This window comes from Archocentrus centrarchus, chromosome 18, assembly GCF_007364275.1.
Source record: "Archocentrus centrarchus isolate MPI-CPG fArcCen1 chromosome 18, fArcCen1, whole genome shotgun sequence".
Taxonomy (NCBI): domain Eukaryota; kingdom Metazoa; phylum Chordata; class Actinopteri; order Cichliformes; family Cichlidae; genus Archocentrus; species Archocentrus centrarchus.
This window is the reverse complement of record NC_044363.1, coordinates 16,994,652-17,017,746: the sequence shown is the minus strand read 5'-3', so window position 1 is coordinate 17,017,746 and position 23,095 is coordinate 16,994,652. Positions and strand designations below refer to the sequence as shown.

The window sequence follows — 23,095 nt, the reverse complement described above, 5'->3', positions numbered from 1 at the left end:
GTAAATGAATAATTCAATTAGGACACAGATTTTAGTAGATACATTTGTTACAATGTCTGTCACATGCATATTTTGTTTGCTTAATCTGTGATGTTTTCTATTATATTAAATTATATGTAAACCCTTCTAAAGGAAGATGAGTTATTCTGTCAACACTTTCCAACGCTAAATATTTGAAACCTCAGAGTTGGACTGTTTGAACACTGACATCAACATTGCACTAAGAATATAATATTGCAAAAGGTTAATAATCTATTCTAAAACCTGCAGTTCCTCAAGCGGTTACTTGAGGTTGGCTCCGAAAGCAAGTCAACCTCCAATACGTCTATCATTACACATTAAATATTTGTGTGAGTATTGTGTTAAGAAAAACATGTCAGTTAGATACACTTCCAAGACAATATTAAATGTAATAGTAAATTGCTGTTTGAGCCCCTCCTGAATGACTGCAACAGTCATACAATGTACTGTCAATGTCAAGGTCAAATTTATTTATAGAGCACATTTACAGTAATGTTGACCAAAGCGCTGTTGCAAATATAAAGCCCTCAAAAAACTACATGAAAATCCAGGGGAAAAAAAATGAGCACAATGCACAACATTAAAACACAATATATAAAATAATCATTAAACCATAAAAAGCAAATGTCTAAGGGCATGTTATGCAGCAGCACAATGCCCAAGAAAGTGTATTTGAAATGTATTTCAATAATGATTTAATAATTTTTAAAAATATGAAATTAAAATTATAAAATTCATCTGATCTGGTTCCCACCTGAATGTAACGCACCTGTCTCAGTGCATGGAACCTTAAAGCTGGCATGGCTTCATTATGATGGACTCGGTGATGGCTACCGGTGCAAACAGCACATCATTTGTAACACAGAGAGACACACAAAAATCGAATCTCACAATAGAAACGTTATATATATAGATATAGGTCTTTTTGCACCAGTAGCAAATGGTGTGATCTTTGCAGATGTATGCATTGCACTTGTGGCATATTTTCAATGTCTTGAAATCATTCTGGCGAGGGCAGAATTTGCAACTACTTCTTTTGGGTGATTTACCTATTGATCAGCTGGGCAAGGGGGAGGAGCTGCAGGGGCAGAGGCACACTTGCCCAGAATCAGTTGATTCTTCCTCTTCATTGTGAGCACAGTCCTCCACTTCTAACATTTTAGATTCTACTTCATCGTCATGTTCATTGTTTTTTTTTTTTTTCATTTCATACCATCTTCCATTTCTGCAGCAGGTGATGTGGGAAATTCTTCAGAGGTAGAGGCAGCATGTGGTCTGTATGTTGGATCTGTCACCTTATCATTATTTTCCTTCTCTTTAGTTGATTCTTCCTCCTCTTTACACTCAGCATTGTCTTCCTGGTCATTCTTTACCACAAAATTGTCAAAAATTAGGGCACAGGCCTCTGTTGCAGTGTAGAGCTTCTTCCTCTGCATGTTGCACAATGTGAAACACCTGTGAGAAAGGCTCTGTTTTTTTTTTTTTTGTTTTTGTTTGTTTTGTTTTTCTGCTTTAACCATTCTTTGATCTCACACATCAACGATCCGAGATCAAAGATGTTTTGGAAAGTTGTACCGCGTTACTAAATTCTATAAAACGCCCACAATTCATGTCAAATGGATTTTTAATAAGGATTGAACAACCCCTGTTATTTTCAGGTCATTTGATGAAAAATATAAATATATTTTGATCTCAAAATATTTCATTTGGGGTCTAAAAAAAAAACCCAGGACATTACGAGGGTTAAGGCATTTAAGGATTTGTTTGCTATCAAAGTATCCCACTGTAGTCCACTAGCAGTGCACCCAGTGGTGTAAAGCAAAATTAAAATATTAATAACTTATTTGGTGCTCTTTGTTTTCTAAAAAAACCCCAAACCAAACCAAAACAAAAACACACTGACAGAACACGTTATTCATTCGCCCTTCATGTTAGACAGCTAGAGGTCGCTTAATTTTAACACGTAGGTCGTCCAAACCACAAACACGGTTAAAAATGTTATTATTGGTTCACACAGCTGGACCAGCCCATAAGTCTCAGCCAGCTTGACACATCGCACACACACGCACGCACGCACGCACGCACGCACGCACGCACACACACACACACACACAGACACACACACACACACACACACACACACACACACACACACACACACACACACACACACACACACACACACAAACACACACACACACACACACACACAGCTTCTTCTCTAGACTCACACGACCCTCAACTCTTCAATGCCTGCAAATAGTCCCCACTTTAACGCCTCAGGGTGTGCTGAGAAAACAGAAAAACACAGGATAATACAATGTTTCTGACTTCACTCAGAGATGGTATACTGTGAAATACATTCACAATTTACTTTCTCCTTCATAACTGACACCAGATGATCATTTTATGTTAATGTCATGGTTTCATATTTTATTTTTACTCTTATAACAAGATATCTTTATTGTCATTGCAAAATACAATGATTATTTTGTTGGAGCCATCCTCCAGGTGCCAGCATAATGAATAGAAATAGAAATAGGACAAACAACACATGTTGGTACCGCATGTGTCATCAAGTAATGTTGTTTTTATCCAAAACATTCCTTCTATTTATCTCTGACATAAATAGCATTTCATCTCTCCTCTTTCCTGCATAAACAACAGCTGACTGTGACGCGTTTTGTCAACTGTTCTGGGAAAAGAATTTTAGGAAATAGACAAAATGTGAGTGGAAGAGCGTGACACGCACGCATATATGCAAGTATACAGTTCCCTGTACTTTCTACAGAACATCTCAGAGTGTACAGAAAGTACCACAACTTTCAAAGCTACGCCGAGTGATGGCTACAGTCAGTAGTTAACATGAAAATATTAATTTCACATGTGAACCACGCATTCTGCTGCACACTATTTTTAAAGTATTGAGACCCAGTGTCCACATCTGAGGACATCCTTTTTTTTCTCACAAAAGTATGTAACAACCATGTAACAAAATACAACTTCCTGTTCAAAGAGGAAGCTTAGTTTATTTACATTTCAGGTCCATCTAATCACAAATATCTCGGGGAAACTGAAAATGCCTCGCAAACAGGAGCTCGTGTCTCAGGAGGTTAAATAAGATTAAGAATGGAGCACTGTTACTGCTGCTGACACACACGAGGTTCTGCAATGAGAAACAAACAGGGAACAAAGGCTACTGATACAGTAGGAGCTACGCATAAAAGTTGTTTCTTTCTTTGTCCTTTTCATCAATATTATCAGGCACCTTATAGATACAGTATAGGTCTTTATAGTTATGTATTCATGGCACCCAGTACACATCCTCCATTGTGCTCCAGAAAATAAATAAAAAACAATAAGAAAATAATGAGAAAAAAAATTTGGCTGGGCATGGAGGGTGCATAAATTGAATCAAATCATATTAGGTTAGAGAGAAACTCATGCTTTGAAAACAATCTTTGGCTGCCATACATAAATATAAAACACTTCAAAAATCTATAGTCTGTGTATCTTGACGTCTACTCCTGACAGTCCATATTCATTGATCCATAGTAGCAGATATTCACTCTTAAAAAAATGAAGGTCTTGTCTCAAGTAGTTTTCTACATAATGAATTTTAAAATAGCCCTTCAAACAAGGTGCTCGAAAATAAATTCTGAAATGGTCAGCGGAGGGAGGGATTTGACACACTGACATTGAATGACCCAAATGTCTTTTCTGCTGTGTACTAAAGAAAGTCTGGACAATGTTATGAAACACTTGCAAGCAAAAGCCATCACAAAGCACCCTTGAACAATGGTGATTGATCTGATTATGACATAAATCCCATGATTTATTGTAAGTAGTAGTCTTAGTTTGGTTACAGTTGGTTAGTATCTCATTTTTAGATTAACACTCTACATAGGCATCAACCTTGCTCTGTGTGTAACACAGTAACAAGTGACTTTAAACAGGGCACTATGACCTTATGGGAAGGGAGCAGAAGGTACTAGAACAGGGTTAATTATAGCACGGCACGGGTGAGATGAAATTTACAAATTTGCAAAAGGTTTGCAAAAGGTTTCCATTAATGTTGTTAGAACAGTCAGCTGGATTTCAATTTAGCATATCAAAGAAAATGTATTATGTATTAGATACATGGGAATATTACCCAAATGGGTTAGACTACAGTAAATCAGGCACATGTCTAATGCTGCTATTTATTGGTATAAAGCTTTGATGTATGTATCTTGCACTTCCTCAATCTCCAGTATATATGTTTATAATGATACAAGATTAACTCCTAATACATGACTGACCACATTCACAAATTTGGAAAGACATTAGACCCAAGTGGTGTTTCTTGAAGTGTTTGTGGCATTTTTTTTTTCACTCATTCCACTCAACCGACAGGCTGGCAACCTGTTCAGGGTGTACCCTGCCTCTCACCCTGTGACAGCTGGGATAGGCTCCAGCCCCCCAGCGACCCTGGACGGGATGAGTGGAAGCGAATGGATAGGATGGATAGAATAGAATAGAATAAAATACAATACAATACAATAAAGTAAAATAAAATACATCTACCAATGAGGGAAAAACGTTATATACACTTTATACACTGTAGCAGGTAAATCTGTAAACAGAATCAAATAGAACAGAATGGAATAGAAGACGGGTCTTTGATACTATTTTCAGCCTGGTCATTGTGAAAACAAGAGTTTCTTCCTGCACATTATTGATGCTGAAAACACTGCTGACTCAACAGTTCTGAAAAAAAAAGTAGGCTGAGTCACAGTCAGCTGCTGGCCATCTGAAAACAGAGGAGGTTTACAGATGTTTAGAATGGTCCGTGTATGTTTTTTTAACTTGAAAAATTAACCCGTGTGTTGTTTTACAGTCAAATTTGACCAACTGAAATGTTTCATCTCTGAGAAATGTGGTTAATTTGTTGATCAGACTGAGCTAAGATCCCATGACTTTGTGGATTTCAACACACAAAGTTAACTGCATTAATTTGCAACTCGGTGGAGTTTTTTGTTTTGTTTTCTTTTGTGTGTGTGTGTGTGTGTGTGTGTTCGTGTGTGTGTGTGTACATGCACACACCCACCTTGGGTTCTCTGGCAACCACTGTGGGAACCTTTGCCAAGTAGATCCTCTCTCCCACAGAAACAACACCTGTGTTGGCAGGTTGCAACAATGTTTCAGTAACGCTGAACTTTTATTTTTGTAGCTTTGGTGTACAATGTTTTTTTTTTTTTGAGGCTGTGTTCACAGTTCATTGTGTGTCAGCAGGCCAATATGCCATAAGTGAGACTTTTGATATTTGATCACTACACTGGTGAGAAGGAGAGAGGCCAAAAACTGACAGTGAGGATGGAATAGAAGAGGAATGCTAAAAATGTATTTTGATTGGTTTCAAGACAAACAATAATTTTATATTTATAATAATAATAAAAAGTCTGAACATGTCCAATTATAAACTTTTGGTTGATTACATAATCAAAATGAAATATTTTATCCAAATATATGAATACATAGATTATTATATCCAGGAGTGTTGACTTTTTAATCTTTTTCCAAAAATACTATAAATCCAGGAACTTAGATTTCCCTGATTAGGTGCCATGTTTTCACCTGCTGTATCAAAAATCTATGTTTAAACCTGGAGGACATAATGAATCAGTGTGAGTTCCTCACTGGATGTCCATTCTCACAAAAACAATCGCCCCTCAAAGCAGAGTCAAATCCAGATTTTACTTTGCATATTGGGCACGGTTCCTTTGGCAGACCCTAAAGACATGCTAAATCTGTCACTTTATCTTCATGGCATAGTTATGCATTGCAGGCTGCAGTGGGCTACTGCTGGAAACAGTCTGGAAACAACTGATTATTTATTATAGTAAAAATAATCCAAAAAACTGTGTTCTTTTGGAACTTGAATTCAAGCTGTATAAGCTCAGATCAATGAGGCATACAGGTCATAAATAACAAATATTTAATGTTCAAAAGAATTTAAACCAATAAAAAAAAATCCAACACATGTAGTAATAATAATAATAATACAGTTTTTATGATGAGTCTTGATGAGCAGTCATTTTTTTTTTTTTAACCATGAACACAAAGTTGTTGAACACAACCTGAGGGTAAAGAAATCATTACTGTATGTTGATATTTTATTTGAATGTTGAAAATAAATATATTTAAGTATTAATGTTTTGCCTTATTGTTTTTTTCATTACCAATATCAGATAAATATATTTAACTGAACACTTCTGAGAAAAGTTTTCTCTTCATCTGTTTTCTCCACATTTACTTCTGCCTCACACGTCCTGTGTTGTGCAAGATGGATTTTTCTCAGAGAACAGCTACAGTACCACAAACCAGACATGCAAAACAAACACAAAAAGGTTTTAGAGGTTAAAGGATACAGAGCACGTGCTGGAGAAAAGCACTGTCTACTTTTTGATACTAAAATTGAAAAGTTATTTTTTTTACAGTTTTGACTCAAAATATAGTTCAGTCGAGACAAGTGATTTCAAATAGTACCACTGAACTGACTTTTATTAATCTTATGAGAATATCTGCAGTGTGTGAGAGTTGTGGAGGAGGGTTTGGGGCGGCAGTAAATGGGACTGGATGTCACCACCTCACCTCCTCCCTGACAGTATAAATTTTAAGCTGAGGGATGAACAACATTTTCATCTGTTGAGGGGCAACTGTAAGTAGTATTTTATTTGCTTTAAATGTTCAATACACTCTTAGATTCTTTTTCGATGTTACTGGTTTAAGGATATATAGCTTTAATTACATCTGTGTGAAAGAGAGCTTTGTGGGATATATTTACATACTATTTTATACGTAATGTAAACAGATACATATTATTAAGATTGAGAGAATCTTTTGTCCTGGCAGCAATTAGGTTTTTAAATGATTTGTTGTGATTTTTATGTATGTTTTATGGTATAAATTAAAATTTTTGTCTTTACTGTACTACTGGCTATGGAAATAATTGTCTCCTTGGGAATAATAAAGATCTTTGAATTGAACTGAGTTTTTTGCAGTTCATTGCAGATAAGCCTGGAAGCTTTTCTGATGGAGCCGGCAGTGATTCCTACATAATATTATTTAAATGAGATCATTTTATTAGTGTGATTCAGTGCACAAATTTAGCCTGTGGAAATCCTCCAGAGCTGCTCCCATCAATACTTTTATATTTATAATGAATATTAGAATTAAATAATTTTTTACAGTAGTTTATAAATATAGTTCATCCCATGTACATTTGTTGTCATGTCAAACCCAAAACATTACCAAACTCTAAATTTCCCCTCAGTTATATGCTTCTTTTTTTTTTTAATACTCTAATTTTTTTCACTCATAGTGAACTGTACCTGCTGCACCTGCTGCACCTGCCTAGCATTTTTTGAGTTGAAAATAAAATTAGAAGCGCAAAAGTGATGCAGTACCAGTGAATACCAGTGCTTCTCTGAACCCACAGAGTCTGTAAATGGGTTATTGTGTCTGTTTTTGCCACAAGGACTGTAGGGAATATGAGGATGAATTTTGTGTTTTTGGTTTTAAACCTTTAACAATACTAGGGCCTGTCTCCGGGCCAAAAAAATCTGCCAAAAAAACTCAGGATTGTTAAAGGATTAATGAGCTATCACACTGAATGTCTGCACAAAATTAAAATGTTAGTTTGTAAAGCAATTTCAACTCTGTGAACAAACAGGAATCAGTTCTTCTCACTCTGCTTTTCTTCTACAAAGGAATTAGTGAGGCTATCAATGGGGCAGTTTATAACCAAGCGTAAAGAGTCAGCCCCAGGCATTGACCGTCAGGTCCATTTCTCAACCAATGAAGAAGGGCCTCCCAGATACTCGTCACACCATTTTGATGGCAGCAGAGAGCAAGATGGTATCCGCCAAGTTCATCCAAACTTTATCTCAGGCGAAGGTTTCAGGTTTGTGATCGCCCTCAAATATATATATATATATATATATATGTTTATTTATTTATTTATTTTTTCACTTCTTCATTTAGGTTGAAAACTGTTTTATCTCATTTAGGTCTTAAAAACCGTTGTGCTATCAGCTGACTGATTTAGATAATCTGTGAAATATTAACAACAAATAAACTTGAGATGAGGACATTAACTGTATCTAGCAGCTGTTAAGGGAATTACAGCTAATGCCAATTATGGATTTTCTTCATTAACTTTTTTTTGTTATTTTGTTTTGATTTGTTTGTTTGTTTTGCTGTAACTCTTGTCCAACAGTCCATCAGAATGGAGTGACCCCAAGATGGACCTGCGGAGATCTTCCTACTATAGCACCATAGACCTGGTGCCAAAGCTGGAGCATTATGCTGATTCGATCCCCCGCCCACAGGCAAAGAGCAGGCCTTCACTGGAGGCTCTCCGCAAAGCATTTGAGGCGAGTTTTCCACCTCTGGGAAAAACGTTTAACTTTGCAGGTTGTCCAAACCATTGCCTCTGAATTATAAATACCCCAAAATGATCCACAGTCAAACTGCCCTGGCTGCTGGTCATATTCAGTTTCTTGTAGTTGGGTCCTTTATGAAATCACTGAGTTATTTGTTCTTCATGAGATGTTGGGTCTCAGGTTTCAGGTCTTATTCTATATGACTGTGAACTGGAGTCACCAAAAAAATAAAAAATTATTATTATGGCACTATTATACTTTAATATAAGGATAATTATTCTCAAACTTGTTTTTTTTTAATTACATTTATTTTGAGCCCTATATAGTTAATAACTGTATACATTATTACATTTAACACAAACCTGACAACAAGGCACTTGTCTTTTTTTTTAACTTACAAAATTAAATCAGTTTCTTTACTTTCAGGAAATGGAAAGCGGAAACACCACCAGAGAACAAGACGTTACTGACAACCCAGCCACTGAAAGTGAAAACGAACAGCCTAAAGATCCTAATGCGAAACCTCCAGTTAGATTTGGCTGGATAATTGGAGTCAAGGTGAGTAAAGCTTCTGTGCATTTAAGTCTACATCGTACAAATGGAAAAACAAAACAAGTAAAACAAAAACAAAACAAAACATACATTTGAACTTATCTCAACAGCATCACAGTTGTGCTATTTTGTCATAGATGCGTTGCATGCTGAATATTTGGGGAGTCATCCTGTATCTCCGCCTAACATGGATCACCTCTGAAGCAGGCATTGGTGAGATACTCAACCCCTTTCATTCCTGTTTTCTGTTACTGTCAAACCTCTCCAGGTTTATCTGAGGCTTATATGCTTTCCATATTAGTTTGCAAAAATTACTGATAAAGTAATGGGAATAAGAAGAATAAGAGACAGTTCCTAAAACATTTGTAAGAACAAATCTCTTTGTGTGGCAAGTTAAAGAGACTCAGCTCTAAGAGTCTCACTGCTCCACAGTACAGCACAGTTTTGGAATTATGTAAGCAAAAAAAAATTCAACAAAAAACATACATGTCAAAAATTAAAATGTTGCCATCCTAAGCATGCAAATAGACTTGCTTAAAAAACATTGTTCACAGTATTGTAATAATGAGCTTTCTTTTTCAAAACTTTTGTCTCATGTCAGTTTTGACCTTGGTTATTATATTTTTGGCGGTGTCGGTGACCACAACAACTGCTCTCTCCATCTGTGCCATTGCCACCAATGGAAGGGTGAAATCAGGTAAGTCACTGTGCAAAGCTAGAGTCCCAATAAAAAATACAGTACACATCTGACAATATATCAATACATGGATGTATCAATATATGGATATCTATCAAAAAATAATCATTAGGCCTGTAAGAATGGAAATTTGCAGCTGGGGGTGCTATATGAATAGCAGTCCATTCATATAGTCCATTTAATTTTCTTCCTTCTGTGTAATATTCAAATATCCAGGTGGGGCATATTTCATGATATCCCGAAGTCTGGGTCCTGAACTTGGAGCATCAATTGGTTTGATCTTTTCCTTTGCCAATGCTCTGAATGTTGGACTCCATACTGTTGGCTTTTCAGAGGTAGTCAGTACTCTAATGCAGGTAATCCAATATTTGATTTTTTAAAGTACATATAGTAGATATCCATATCATATAAATTACATTCTATTAAGGGATATTATTTTATGCCCTGTTTAGTTTTGTATGTTTGTCAATAACTTTGCTGAATCATATAGAGCATGGGAACCTCCCTGGACAGTCCAGCTAATAATATCCGTGTTGTGGGTGTGTGCACAGTGACCGTTCTTCTGTGCATTGCACTGGCTGGAATGGACTGGGAGTCCAAGGTGAGCGCATCTGGACACATTTCACTTTATTTGCAGACATCGGGTTACAAATCTTCTTGTCTCTTACTAACTTTTATTCTTTATGATATCTATTTTAATTTTTACCCTCTTTACATTATCTATCTCTCTCAGACCCAGATTGTTTTCTTCATAGTTCTCTTGGCTTCCTTAGTCAATTACATTGTGGGAACACTTATACCTCCCAGCAAAGAAAAACAAGCACTGGGCATCTTTGGATATCGCAGTAAGTTTAGACTTCTTTCTCTTATTCCAAACACAGCATTGAACAAATATTCATTTGAAATACTTTGGTCAGTACTTGTTAAAAATGTTGAAACTATTAGATCAAATGGTTTGTCTCCATTTTCTAAACATGTGTAATGTATTTCAGCTTCATTTGGACATTTCAGTTATTTTTGCACAGCCATTTAATGTTACTCAGATTATAGGATTGCAAAAGGTGAATGACTGGCACTAATAGGAAAATAGAAAATTATATATATATATATATATATATATATATATATATATATATATATATATATATATATATATATATATATATATATATATAATTTTTTTTTTTTAAATAAGAACATGTGTCTGATTTTGTGTGTTTCATGTGTATTTTCAACTTTTTTTTTTCAGAATTCAAAGCTTATTAATAGTATTTAAATTAATATATGGCATATTCTACAGGTGACATCTTTGTAGAAAACCTGACACCAGACTGGAGAGGACCTGATGGCAACTTTGCCAGACTGTTTGCCATTTTCTTCCCAGCTTGTACTGGCATCATGTCTGGAGTCAGCATCTGTGGAGACCTCAAAGTATGAAAAGGATATAAAAGAGAAATACTTCTTACTAACAAAAACTATGTGAATGCTGACTTTAAACCTGTTAATCCTGCTGCAGGACCCCAATAGCGCCATCCCCAAAGGTACCCTTTGGGCCATTTTTTGGACTACTCTCAGCTATGTAGTGCTTACTCTCACTTCTGGTAATTACTTGCTTTTCCCTATTTTGTCTTTATTGATTTGCATATGATAAGGCTAGTACCTAAACAGGTATCTAAACAGGAAAGGCTCATTCAGATGTTGTAAAGTAAATGCTGAAGACAGTCTTGGCCATGTGAATGTGAAAGGATTGGACTGTGTGTCTGAAACTGTTTTTAACTATGACCTGAAAATGACTTTGCAGGGGCATGTGTAGTGCGGGATGCTTCTGGAAACATCAATGACACCATAATTGGAAACTCCACTGATGGCTGTATAGGGCTGGCATGTAATCTGGGCTGGAACTTCACAAAGTGCATCGAATCACATACTTGCAAACAAGGGCTGGCCAACTCTTTACAGGTACATTACTGGTCAAATAAGATGCCATGTTTGTTTGTTTTATTGCAGTCTGGGCCAGTTTTGTTTTAGTAATGTTTTTGGTTTGTTTTTTGTCTTTACATCACATTCTAACCAGGTAATGGGTCAACTTTCTGGTTCCTACCACGTGATGCTTGCCGGTGTCTTTGCAGCCACCTTGTCTTCTGCTCTTGGATTTATTGTTTCTGCCCCTAAAATTTTTCAGGTGAGAACCAGCAGATACGATACAGCTACTTTGCCTCTCTCAGTAGTGCTTTCACTTCCTTACAGGTAAAAATCAAGTACTTAAAAAAGAAAGCCAGTTTACTGCAGTGTGATTCATACAATCCCATTATGTATCATTTTCAATTAGTGGACACTTTTTCATAACTACATTCCCAAATTAATAATAAATCAAATTTAAGCCACTTCAGCGTTGGAGTCCTACGCAAGACAGGTACAAATGACAGCTTTCTGGCACAAATTGCTACACCCTAACTAAGTAAACAGCAAAACCACAGAGCAAATGATGTAATAAAGTAGTAAAATCTGAAAGTGTTTAACTTTTGTCTCATCTTCAGCGTCTGTGCACCGACAAAATATACCCGTACATTGGATTCTTTGGAAAGGGTTATGGGAAAAATAATGAACCATACCGGGCCTACATACTCTGCTATGTTATTGCTGTGTGCATCATTCTAATTGGTGGGTGTGATCCAACATTGTCACAATATTGTTATTTGAAATATTTATTCACATTTTTCTATACTAATCTCTGAACAAAAATGTCATTTTACTCTGCATAATTTGTGATTAAGCTATCTGGCTCTTTGTAAGATGTGTTTTTTCTCTACTATGTCATTACAGCTCAGCTGAACGCCATTGCACCTCTGATCTCCAACTTCTTCCTGTGTTCCTACGGTCTTATAAACTTCAGCTGCTTTCATGCTACAGTCACCAATGCCCCTGGTGAGTACTCAGCCACTACACTACATGCAACTAAACACAAGCCTTTCAAACTAGATTCTAGCATCATGTTCAGTATGGTTAATTCTTATGTCTAATTACAGAAACACTGTAGTCATGGTTGATAGAAACTAGCAAAAATTGTACAAACAAGAGAGCTTCCTCTGTCACTGTAAAGCCACTGCTGATATATGCTGTCAGATGTTGCAAGGAATGCCCTTTAAAACATAAGAAAATATGTAAACAACCAAACATACAGTAGGAGGCGCACCCAACCCAAAACACATGAGTTTGATGGGTTAAATCAGTGGTTCTCAAATCCAGGCCTCGTGGCCCAGTGTCCTGCAGGTTTTAGATGTGTCCCTGATCCAACACACCTGAGTCAAATATAGAAGTCATTAGCAGGACTCTCTAGAACTTGACTGCATACTGAGGAGGTAATTCAGCCATTTGAATCAGGTGTGTTGGATCAGGGACACATCTAAAACCTGCAGGACAGGGGCCCTCGAGGCCTGGATTTGAGGATCACTGGGTTAAATTAATAAATAAATAAAATTCATCCACCCTAGAGTTGTTGTCTATGGGGAAAACCACAATAGAAGCCAAAATGGTTTTTTTTGTGTGTGTGAAAACTAAGAATTGGTCATTTTTCTTGGTTTCTGCGTGTTCGTTCATCGAACAGGAATGACACAAAACCATGGAATAAGGAGTCCAACTATTAAATTTAATTAGCCATTTTAAACAGGTTTACAGATGAATCTGGGTCAGAACTGCATACCATGCCCAGCGTGGTACTGAACATGACATGAAGTACTCACACTGTCTTCTTCAGCTCAGAGTTTGGTTACATCATTATACAACATGTGGAAAACAGAGAATTTCAACAGCTGGGTGTTCAGATGACCTCGGAGTTTTTCTTTATCGTTTGTTTGGTCTCCGTCTGTGGTCGACCATTCCACGAGACAGAGTCCTGGAGTCTGTTATTGATAATCTGTTAGTTATAGAGACATACCCAGAACGAACACACTGTTCTTGGCTGACACCAAACATTATGAGCTTCTGTATCAGTAATCAGTTATGTTTATTTTCCAGTGTTAGACAAATTTCTCAGGCAAATAAATGTAAAGATGGTAAGAGCAAACATATACCATGAGTATATTTGAAACTTCATGAAAAGTAATTTTCTTCAGCTGTAAACATTATTTTTAATGCTGTTAAGATTCATGTTAACATGAGGGTCTGTGAGAACTGAAGCACTTTTGGAGGAGTCCTCAAATGGCAATTAGAGGAATTATAGCTTGTAACACTTCTAAATAGTTAATCCTAGAGGAGATGAAGAAAGTAAAAAATGGAAGCATCAAACCCAGCATCCACTTGTTGAGTCAGATATCATTATCTATTTTCAGGTCTAAGTGATCCCAAGAGCATGCAACCACTGAGGCACGAATTAATTGGGCAATGCTCTAAATTATTTCAGCTACCATAAAGTGGTCAATGTGGCTGTTCTCTAAGGTGCTACAGTAGATTGTAACATCTATCCAAAGATGATATGCCATGTTCTAAACATCTAAAAAAAAAAAATGTATAGCACTGTTTTAACATTGAAAATGTGAGTGTCCTCAATGGACAGCGACTAATATGGCAGGAAGAATAAACTGAAAACACACAAAATTTTAGCCAAGCTACACATGCCCACGAGTATTGCTAAAACAGAGTGGCGTTCAGCTGAGTAGAAGCCTAAGAATGGCAGTTGATTAGTTTTTTTGTTTTTGTTATTTGGAGGGGGGTGCTCCTGCCTATTCACAAGACAAAGGACGAAGTATGTTACAAAGGACAAGAGCTATATCTAACACAAGAGACACATAACAAGCAGTAACAAAAAGGTTTTTACATCATCAAAGTAACGTCAAGATATCCCATTCATTTTCATACTACTTCAAGCCGTTATGGTCTCACACAGTACTGCTGCAGAAACAGATAATGTCATTTAAGGGTTCAGTGCTTATGCTTTAGGGGGACAACAGGATTGAGTAAATTTTTAAAAGCCCATTAGATGCCATATTGGGCAGAGTTCTGGCCAATAAGATTAGATCTTCTTTATTATACCCCCTTATAATGATCTTCTCATATTGCTGTAGGTTGGAGGCCATCATTTCACTACTATAGCAAATGGACAGCTCTATATGGAACAGTGTCAGCTGGATTTCTGATGTTCTTTTTTACCTGGTGGGCTGCTCTAGTCACCTTTGTCATCATCTTCTTCCTGTTTGGATACATTATATACAAGAAACCAAGTAAGTTAAAAATAAAAAAAAAAAAAAAAAACAGATAAAGGATATATTGGAATTACGTGATCCTTTGTATTGAAGTATCTTCAGATAAAACAGGAAATAAGCCAAGAATGTATTTGGCCCCCTCTTTTATACTGCATTTGTGTACTTTTTTTTTTTTTTTTTTAATTAAAACAACAGAGAGCAACTGGGGCTCTTCAGTCCAGGCAAGTTCATACAACATGGCTTTGTCAGCCTCTCTCTCCCTTACTGGTGTGGAGGATCATGTCAAGAATTTTAGGTAAGGGAGCTTAACATCATTATCTCATCATGCATTTATCTGAATTTTGTATGACAACATGTTTTTGTGCCATCTACTGGTAACACACAAACCCATTTCTACAAGTACAGTGGTATGAAAAAGTTTGGGCACCCCTGATAATTTTCATGATTTTCCCTTTATAAATCATTTCTTGTTCAGATCAGAAAAATGACATCATTTAGTAGATCCTCCTTTTGCAGAAATAACAGCCTCTAAATGCTTCCTATAGCTTCCAATGAGAGTCTGGATTCTGGCTGAAGGTATTTTGGACCATTCTTCTTTCCAAAACATCTACAGTTCAGTCAGGTTTGATAGTTTCAGAGCATGGACAGCCTGCTTTAAATCACACCACAGATTTTCAATAATATTCAGGTCTGGGGACTGAGATGGCCATTCCAGAACGTTGTACTTGTTCCTCTGTATGAATGCCTTTGTAGATAGCAAATTCATTTGTACACAGACCATGAGGGAACTTATTTAAATAGTAACCTCATCACTGTTCTCTGATATCCTTGTTTTAGACCACAATGTCTTGTCCTGACTGGACCTCCAAACCAGCGACCTGCACTGGTGGACTTTGTTGCAGCCTTCACTAAAAATGCAAGCCTCATGATCTGTGGAGACATTATAATGGTGAGTCGTCCAGCCAACATGTTTCTTCAGAAGGAAAATAAGAGAAATGATGGATGTATTTGATTTACATCTTTGTATCCAATCCTTAAAAAAAATCTTAGGCTGGCTTTTTGTCAGATGTGTTTTATTGGTCATGTAGTGTGTCTTTAGCATTTTATTTTTATAAAGACAATTTTGAATTTCTGACTTCTACAGGAGCCAGACAGGCAGACCCAGCTTCAGGATATTAGAGATCAAATGGTAAAATGGCTAAACAAGAGGAAGGTGCGCTCGTTTTATACCCAGTTTACTGCTGACATCCTCAGAGATGGAACTCATTTCTTGCTACAGGTACAGCTGCTATTACATAATTAAGGACTACTCACTAGTCAAAATAAACTGTAAATTAACCTGCAGAAAATCTGACTTCTGACTCACAAACTATGCACAATGTATTTCCCAAGAATGGTGCCATCTCTCATTTCTTTGTATCTTTTTTCCAAGGAGCCAGAATGTCTTGTGATTTTTTAAAAGTGGTCTTGAGCAGTAGTTCTCCAGGCTTTCAAGAGTTCAAGGAGATTGGCTTCTCTGACTGGCTAAAGCTTCAGCATGGGAGGGATTCCAATCAAGATGCCATAGTAAAAGCATAGCTGGATATAAAAAGACACAGTGGAACGTTATCAGTCATAGATGGGAATATTATTGAAGCAGTGTTGGATCATCTTCTCAGAGAACAGAACAAAAGGTAGCCAACATCCAAAGAAGAGCTTTAAATGTCCTTCAAGAAGCCTGGAGAACTACTCCTCAAGACTACTTAGAGAAATAAGAAGAAAGCTGCCTCAGAGAGAAGTGCTCATTACTAAAAATTGACCTTCAAGCTTATTCAAACAGTTTTTGCATTGTATATTGCACTTCCATGTATGTTTGGACATATTTTAAATAAATCACTGCACTTATTTACTATTTTCCTAGAGAAAAAAAGAGTGAGAAATGAGGAGTGGATAAAGACTGGCACAATACTGTATCATCCCTATAGTTTTATGTGGTATTGTATAGTATATCAAATTGCAAAGTTCTGCACAACAAAATTAACCTTCCAGACTGTGTGGACCTAAAAAGTGGTTTTATATATATATATATATATATATATATATATATATATATATATATATATATATATATATATATATATATATATATATATATATATATATATATTTTGTCTACAAAATATCTTCTTTTTTCTTCCCTCCAAGGCATCTGGTCTTGGCAAGCTGAAGCCCAACACTTTGGTCCTTGGCTTCAAGACAAACTGGAGGGAGAGTTCTCCTGAAAGTATTGAAGATTATATCCACACTATATAGTAAGCTGGTCATTAGTGATTCAATATTTCTAATATTTTTTCATAGTTGCAGCTGAAATACAAAAATATGTGTTACTCAGTAGGAAAGCTTTCACTGCTTACCCATCTTCTCTTACTGTTCTGCAGTGACACATTTGACTCCAACTTCAGTGTGTGTATCTTGAGGATGATGGATGGACTGGATATGTCTGACCAGTTTGAAGTTGCAGGTTTGATACATTCATTAGAAGTTTCTCTTTTTGTTTTCCTGTAACACAGCACATCAGTAAGAAACCAAAGAGCAGTCACTGAACACTCATTGAGAACATGTTTATATTATTATTATTTTTTTAGTAAACCAGGGCTTTGAACCTGATGAATCTGTTGAAAGTGATGACCATCAGTCTCCTGAGAAAGAATCAGGTAAGCACAAGCAGTACTTAAAAACACACTGGAAGTGAAGAGGACAGCTTTGTTTTGTTCCTAAATGTGTCGAGTCTCTCATTCTCCAAATAAAAACATTAATTTTCTTCCATTATAGCTGAAATATCAAAGTCATTTAAGAAAAGCAGCTGCAATTAAGTGGACTGTTCTTTCCTCTCTAAATGCTTAATTTTTCTTTTTCTTTAATTTTTTTCATTTCTTTTTCTTTTCTTCTTGACATATTTCTCACAGTTACATGTTTAAGATCATCAAACACATTTTAATGGGGGACAAAGATAACCCAAGTAAATGCAAAATGATGTTTTAAAATGATTATTTCATTTCTTAAAGGAAAAAAGCTATCTAACTGGCACTATTTAAAAGAGTTATGAGAAAACAAGTGAAAGCCATGAATTCTGCTTACTACCAGAAAATCCCAAAGGAGAATGTGTGGTCATCCGTTTTTTTTCCCAATCATAAATCATCATGAGATTTCCACACTGTTTTGAGATGCTGCTTGGCATTGTTTGACTATTGATGCACTTCAGATTGAGCTTCCTAAATATAAATACTCGCTTCCTAAGTACTTATACACACTAATCATTACTATCACACATCACTCTTACTCTTGTGTTTACAGCTGCTGACGTCAGTGATAATAGTGAGATCAAAACAGTGTTTCAGAATTCCCAGGGAAAGAAGAACATTGATATCTACTGGATAGCTGATGATGGAGGTGAGCCTAAACATGAGGTTTGATCTCACGAAATAAACAGAGTACACTAGCTTTATGGCAAGTTATTGATAAGTGTGTAACATTAAATTTATATTAATGAATATGGGCTACACGTTTGGTCAGATGTCCATACTACCAGCTGAGGTATTTGGAGCTTCTGACTAGGATGTCTCCTGGATGCTTCTGAGTGTTAGGAGACCCCAGGGCAGGCTCAGGACAGCCTGGAAATATGTGTCTGGGAACACCTTGGTGTCCTTCTAGATGATCTAGAGTCCAATGCTGTGGATATAAACTTCTTTGCCACTCTAGTTAGATATCAAATGGATGGATGGATGGATGGAAGGATGGATAGAGGGAAGGATGGATGGAGGGAAGGATGGATGTATAATGATCGGCCAGCACATCCTGAAGAAAAGAACATTTGTTAGCCTGTATTTCTTAGTTGCTGTGTTTCTGCATTTTTAGGACTGACTTTACTGGTGCCTTACCTGCTCGCCAGGAGAAAACGCTGGCGCAGCTGTAAGATCAGGGTTTTTATCATCGGAGATGAACAAAACATGGAGGAACGCCGTGAAGAGTAGGTTTATTCTGTTCTACCCTAACTTCTGTTTTTTTCATTAGCAATGTTTGTGTTTTTCAAATCCATCATGTATTCGTGAATTTTAAATGAAATCCAAATTGCACTCTTAAAATAAACATAAATTCTTAATATAAACTAATGACAACACTTATTTTCCTTTGGAAGAGTTTAAATTATCATAGTGTAAAAAATTGCAGTCTGTCAGAGGCCTGAAAACAAGATGCAGCCTCATGAAATACAGCTAAAATGACAGATTTTGTTTCATAAATCTCATACTTTAAAATAGGGCCATTCGAAGGAGCCTAGGAGAAAATGAACCTACAGTATAATACCTGACTCATAGCAAATCTGTCCACATGAGTTTTATAAAAAGGCCCACACACCCTTAAAGGATGGAAACACATCAAATGAGCATTTCACCGCAAATCCAGAATGTACAAAAACCATAATACTGCACACAATGAGGGTGAGGCCCAGTATGCTGCACACACAATCCTCCCCTCCTAACTATTGATGATGATTTCAGAGTTCATCCCAGTCTCATTACACTATGTTGGCTATACAGCATTATATATGATATAATGATTGATTTAAAAATAATTATGTATATTTTTTTATATATATTTATAAAAATTTGTATATATTTATTGAAAGAGCATTTCTGTCCACACTGAGTGGATTAGTGGTGGAAAATTTCAGACATTTTTCTATTTCAGTATTACACACAACAGTGTGTTCGATGATTTTCAGAAACCAACTTGCTGAAAAGTTGGTTGTTGTTTCTTTCAGCATGAGCACTCTGCTGAAGAGGTTCCGTCTCGCATTTGATGTTATTGTCATGACCAACACTGAGACATCTCCTCAACCCAAGAAGTATGTAATGTTGATTTTTTTTTGTGTGTATGTACACAGTTGATGAGATGATAAAACCCTCATGAAGCTTTTAACCTTTTGATGGCATTGAGAACAAACAAGAAGCACCACCTCACTCTCATTTGGTGTTTAATTAACATTACCAGAATGTGTTGCTGTGTTGCTTTGCAGCATGAGTAGATTTGTGGACAGCATCGCCCCTTTCAGACTATATCATGAAGAGCTGGAAGGGATCTCAGTTCAGGAGCTAAGACAAAGAGAACCATGGAAAATATCCGACAAAGAGTTTGAGGCCTTCAAAGTTAAGGTGCGTGTTTCTAGCACTGTAAAACTTGACCCCACTTTATGTAACTTTACGTCATTTTTCTTTCTTTTTCTTTTAATTCTTTGTTTTACAGTCTGAGAGAAAAGTAAGGCTGAATGAAATCATCCGGAAGAATTCACATCAAACTGCGCTTGTGCTTGTGTGAGTGCACTTTTTATAGCAATAGTTCAGGTCATTTTGAGGTATTTTGGTGCAAAATGGTCACAACAGTCTTTGATTTGAAGTTGTTTATATTACCTTTGATCTCATTTATTTTTGTCTCAGGATGGGTAATATGGGTAAATAAAAGTATTTTTTAAATTATGATATACATATGACACACATACTACATAGTAAAACCTGGTTAACCCTCTTTACCCCAGTATAGCTCTTTTAGAATGTTCCAGATTCCTGAGAAATCTGAAAGAGGGGAGATCTGATGAACACTCTAAACACCTAAATATAGCTAAAAGAAAAACTGCTGCAAAGTGTCAGTTATGTTAGTTTTAATTTTAAAATGACAAATAACTCTTTTAAATTATATATGACCATTTATGACTTGTACATTTATATTTTCAACATTTCTTTCTCATTATGTCTTTCTCCTCATCCCTTTCTTCATCTGCCTCTTCCAACACCGTTCTCTCTCCTGCCTCATCTCTATGGAGAGAAAATGTTATTTACAGCTTACAAAACATTACAAATCCAGCATTGCAGACACACAGATATTTTGAGTCAATTTTCTCTCCATACATCTTCATCTCATCCTCTTCCTCAAGCCACATATAATGGACTCATCAGGGTTCTAATATAAGAAAAATGTACATAAGTATGCTTATTTATTACTTTTACTGTCAGCAGATGAGACATTAAAATATAGTGTGTATAAAAATGTTCTTATACATCAGGGATGCTCACATCCAGGCATCAAGAGCTGGTGTTCTGCAGGTTTTAGATGTGTCTCTGCTTCAACACAACTGAGTCAAATATAGAAGTGATTAGCAGGACTCTGGAGAACTTGACTGCATACTGAGGAGGTAATTCAGCCATTTGATTCAGGTTTGTTGGATCAGGGACACATCTAAAACCTGCAGGACACCAGCTCTTGAGGCCTGGGTGTGAGGATCCCTGTTATACATTAACAGTAGTAGAAACACACTGGCCATCTCTGCGGGCTCTATCTATAGCAACAATGATTATAAAGAAAGGTAAATAATATTTTATCCATGGGAGACCCTATGGGGAGCTGTTGTCTTGGACAGCACAGTTCTACTCCTGTACTATGTTAAGATGGGGGGAATATTTCAATAACTAAATTTCTTTATTACATGATAGTATGTAGAAGTCATCATAAGCTTCTGTAAATAGAGTTTAACCTGCATTTGTCAATGGCATGGTGAACTATGTTTACAAAGATTTCTGGAAGTGTTCCTTAGTCCATGTATTTTTTTCCATGACAGAATCATGCCTGTTTTTAAAACAGTGCCACCTGAAGGCCCAAAGATCACAGACTCTTTGTACACACAGCTGTTTTCCTAATGCTATGAACCAGGTTGTAATTCCAACAAAAAAGTGTTATTCATGCAAAAGAATACAAATGGGAGAGGTTATAAAACATGCCATAAGCGCATGTGGCTTACGTACAAGAGAGGGTTTGTCTTGTCGTAGTTTGTTATATTCATGTTTATGTAAATGATGATTTTTTTTCCTTTCTCCAGGAGCCTTCCTGTACCACGCGGCGACTGCCCCAGCGCTCTGTACATGGCCTGGCTGGATACTCTGACCTCTGGCCTCTACTGCCCTGTAGTGCTGATAAGAGGGAACCAGCAGAACGCCATCACTTTCTACTGCCAGTAAATCTTGCATTAGTCTAATATAGGAGCCCTACAGAACCAATATTTTTTTGATACTCTAAAATACTGCCCTGGCAACAGAGGGAGAAACCCACACAAGACTCATAAGCGAATAAGAAAAACAAAGGATTCAAAGAGTGTGCAACTGTTGCTAAAGGAAAGTAAACAAATAAATAATAAAATGGAAGACAACACCAGTATGATTACTTATATTATTCTCAATATTTTGATGTGTGGACAGCATTTATTGTAAAGTGAACTATACTAAGACAGTTACATACATTACATACATTTGAACCTTGAGAAAAAATTATTTTTCAGCCTAAAGTACTTGCATACCTTAAAATCAGTATAACCAAGACGTAAAGATGCTTTACTGCAAGTGAATGTCCTTGTAGTGCAATGCAGCTTCTCTTCGAAGATAATTTGTTTTGCATCTAAAATATAAAGTGACAATTGTAGTGGGGTAATAAACAAATCAAATGCTAATGCTTATATACTAAGTATAAATATCTCAAAGATGTACTGAAGCGAGAACAATATCTGACTATATGGAGTTATATGTATTGTATCACTGGTGGATAAGATTTTGCATTTTAATTGTATAATCACTAATGAACTGTTTATAAAATAAATAAATTCCAAATAGATATAACACATCTAACTGGGAGAAATGACCTTTTCTCAGCACCCTAAAATCTTCTCCAAGGTGATCTGTTCCTGTTTCTAACTCATGTTATCCCTGAATCATCATCAGTACTCTTACTTCTAATTACTAATCGTATCATAGATATCAGAATCCATCAGTAATCATAATACAAACAAATGCTTTTAACAGCTCAAATGCAATAAATTATACATTAGACAGTCTGACTAATGGACTTATCAGCAATTTTGAACAATGAAACACATTTCCAAATGGATTGTCCTGAGCAACCAATACTATCTGTAAATAAGAGAAACAGATTTTAGGCATTTGTTCAACCAATTTAAACATTTTTACAACAAATCAGCCCCAGACCATCACACTGCCACCACCATGTTTGACTGTTGATATGGTGCTCTTTTTATAAAAAGCTGTGTTAGTTTTGCATCAGGTGTAACAGGACTCAAACCTTATAAAATGTTCAACATTTGTCTCGTCAGCCCACAGACTATTTCC

At 36.3% G+C, this 23,095-nt stretch overlaps 1 protein-coding gene across 1 annotated transcript; it reads left to right on the top strand.

The window, feature by feature from the left end:
• Positions 1-7,773: 7,773 nt before the first annotated feature.
• Positions 7,774-21,965, top strand: LOC115796790 (solute carrier family 12 member 3-like). Its single transcript, XM_030753220.1, has 27 exons — positions 7,774-7,966; positions 8,282-8,438; positions 8,874-9,005; positions 9,137-9,212; positions 9,601-9,696; positions 9,913-10,052; positions 10,187-10,297; positions 10,430-10,541; positions 10,997-11,127; positions 11,213-11,297; positions 11,498-11,655; positions 11,771-11,878; positions 12,234-12,357; positions 12,520-12,621; positions 14,757-14,912; positions 15,090-15,189; positions 15,732-15,843; positions 16,039-16,173; positions 17,079-17,185; positions 17,312-17,394; positions 17,519-17,587; positions 18,228-18,323; positions 18,789-18,900; positions 19,693-19,776; positions 19,948-20,083; positions 20,175-20,242; positions 21,799-21,965. The coding sequence occupies exons 1-27, from the start codon at positions 7,791-7,793 to the stop codon at positions 21,935-21,937; spliced, it is 3,105 nt and encodes a 1,034-aa protein (XP_030609080.1). The 5' UTR covers positions 7,774-7,790; the 3' UTR covers positions 21,938-21,965.
• Positions 21,966-23,095: the final 1,130 nt, after the last annotated feature.

Excerpts from the sequence above, each read along its gene's own strand:
- LOC115796790 (XM_030753220.1), top strand. The coding sequence starts at position 7,791 with ATGGGGCAGTTTATAACCAAGCGTAAAGAGTCAGCCCCAGGCATTGAC. Across the intron at positions 7,967-8,281 it reads ATCTCAGGCGAAGGTTTCAG|TCCATCAGAATGGAGTGACC; the intron begins GTTTGTGATCGC and ends CTTGTCCAACAG. Across the intron at positions 9,697-9,912 it reads CAATGGAAGGGTGAAATCAG|GTGGGGCATATTTCATGATA; the intron begins GTAAGTCACTGT and ends TCAAATATCCAG.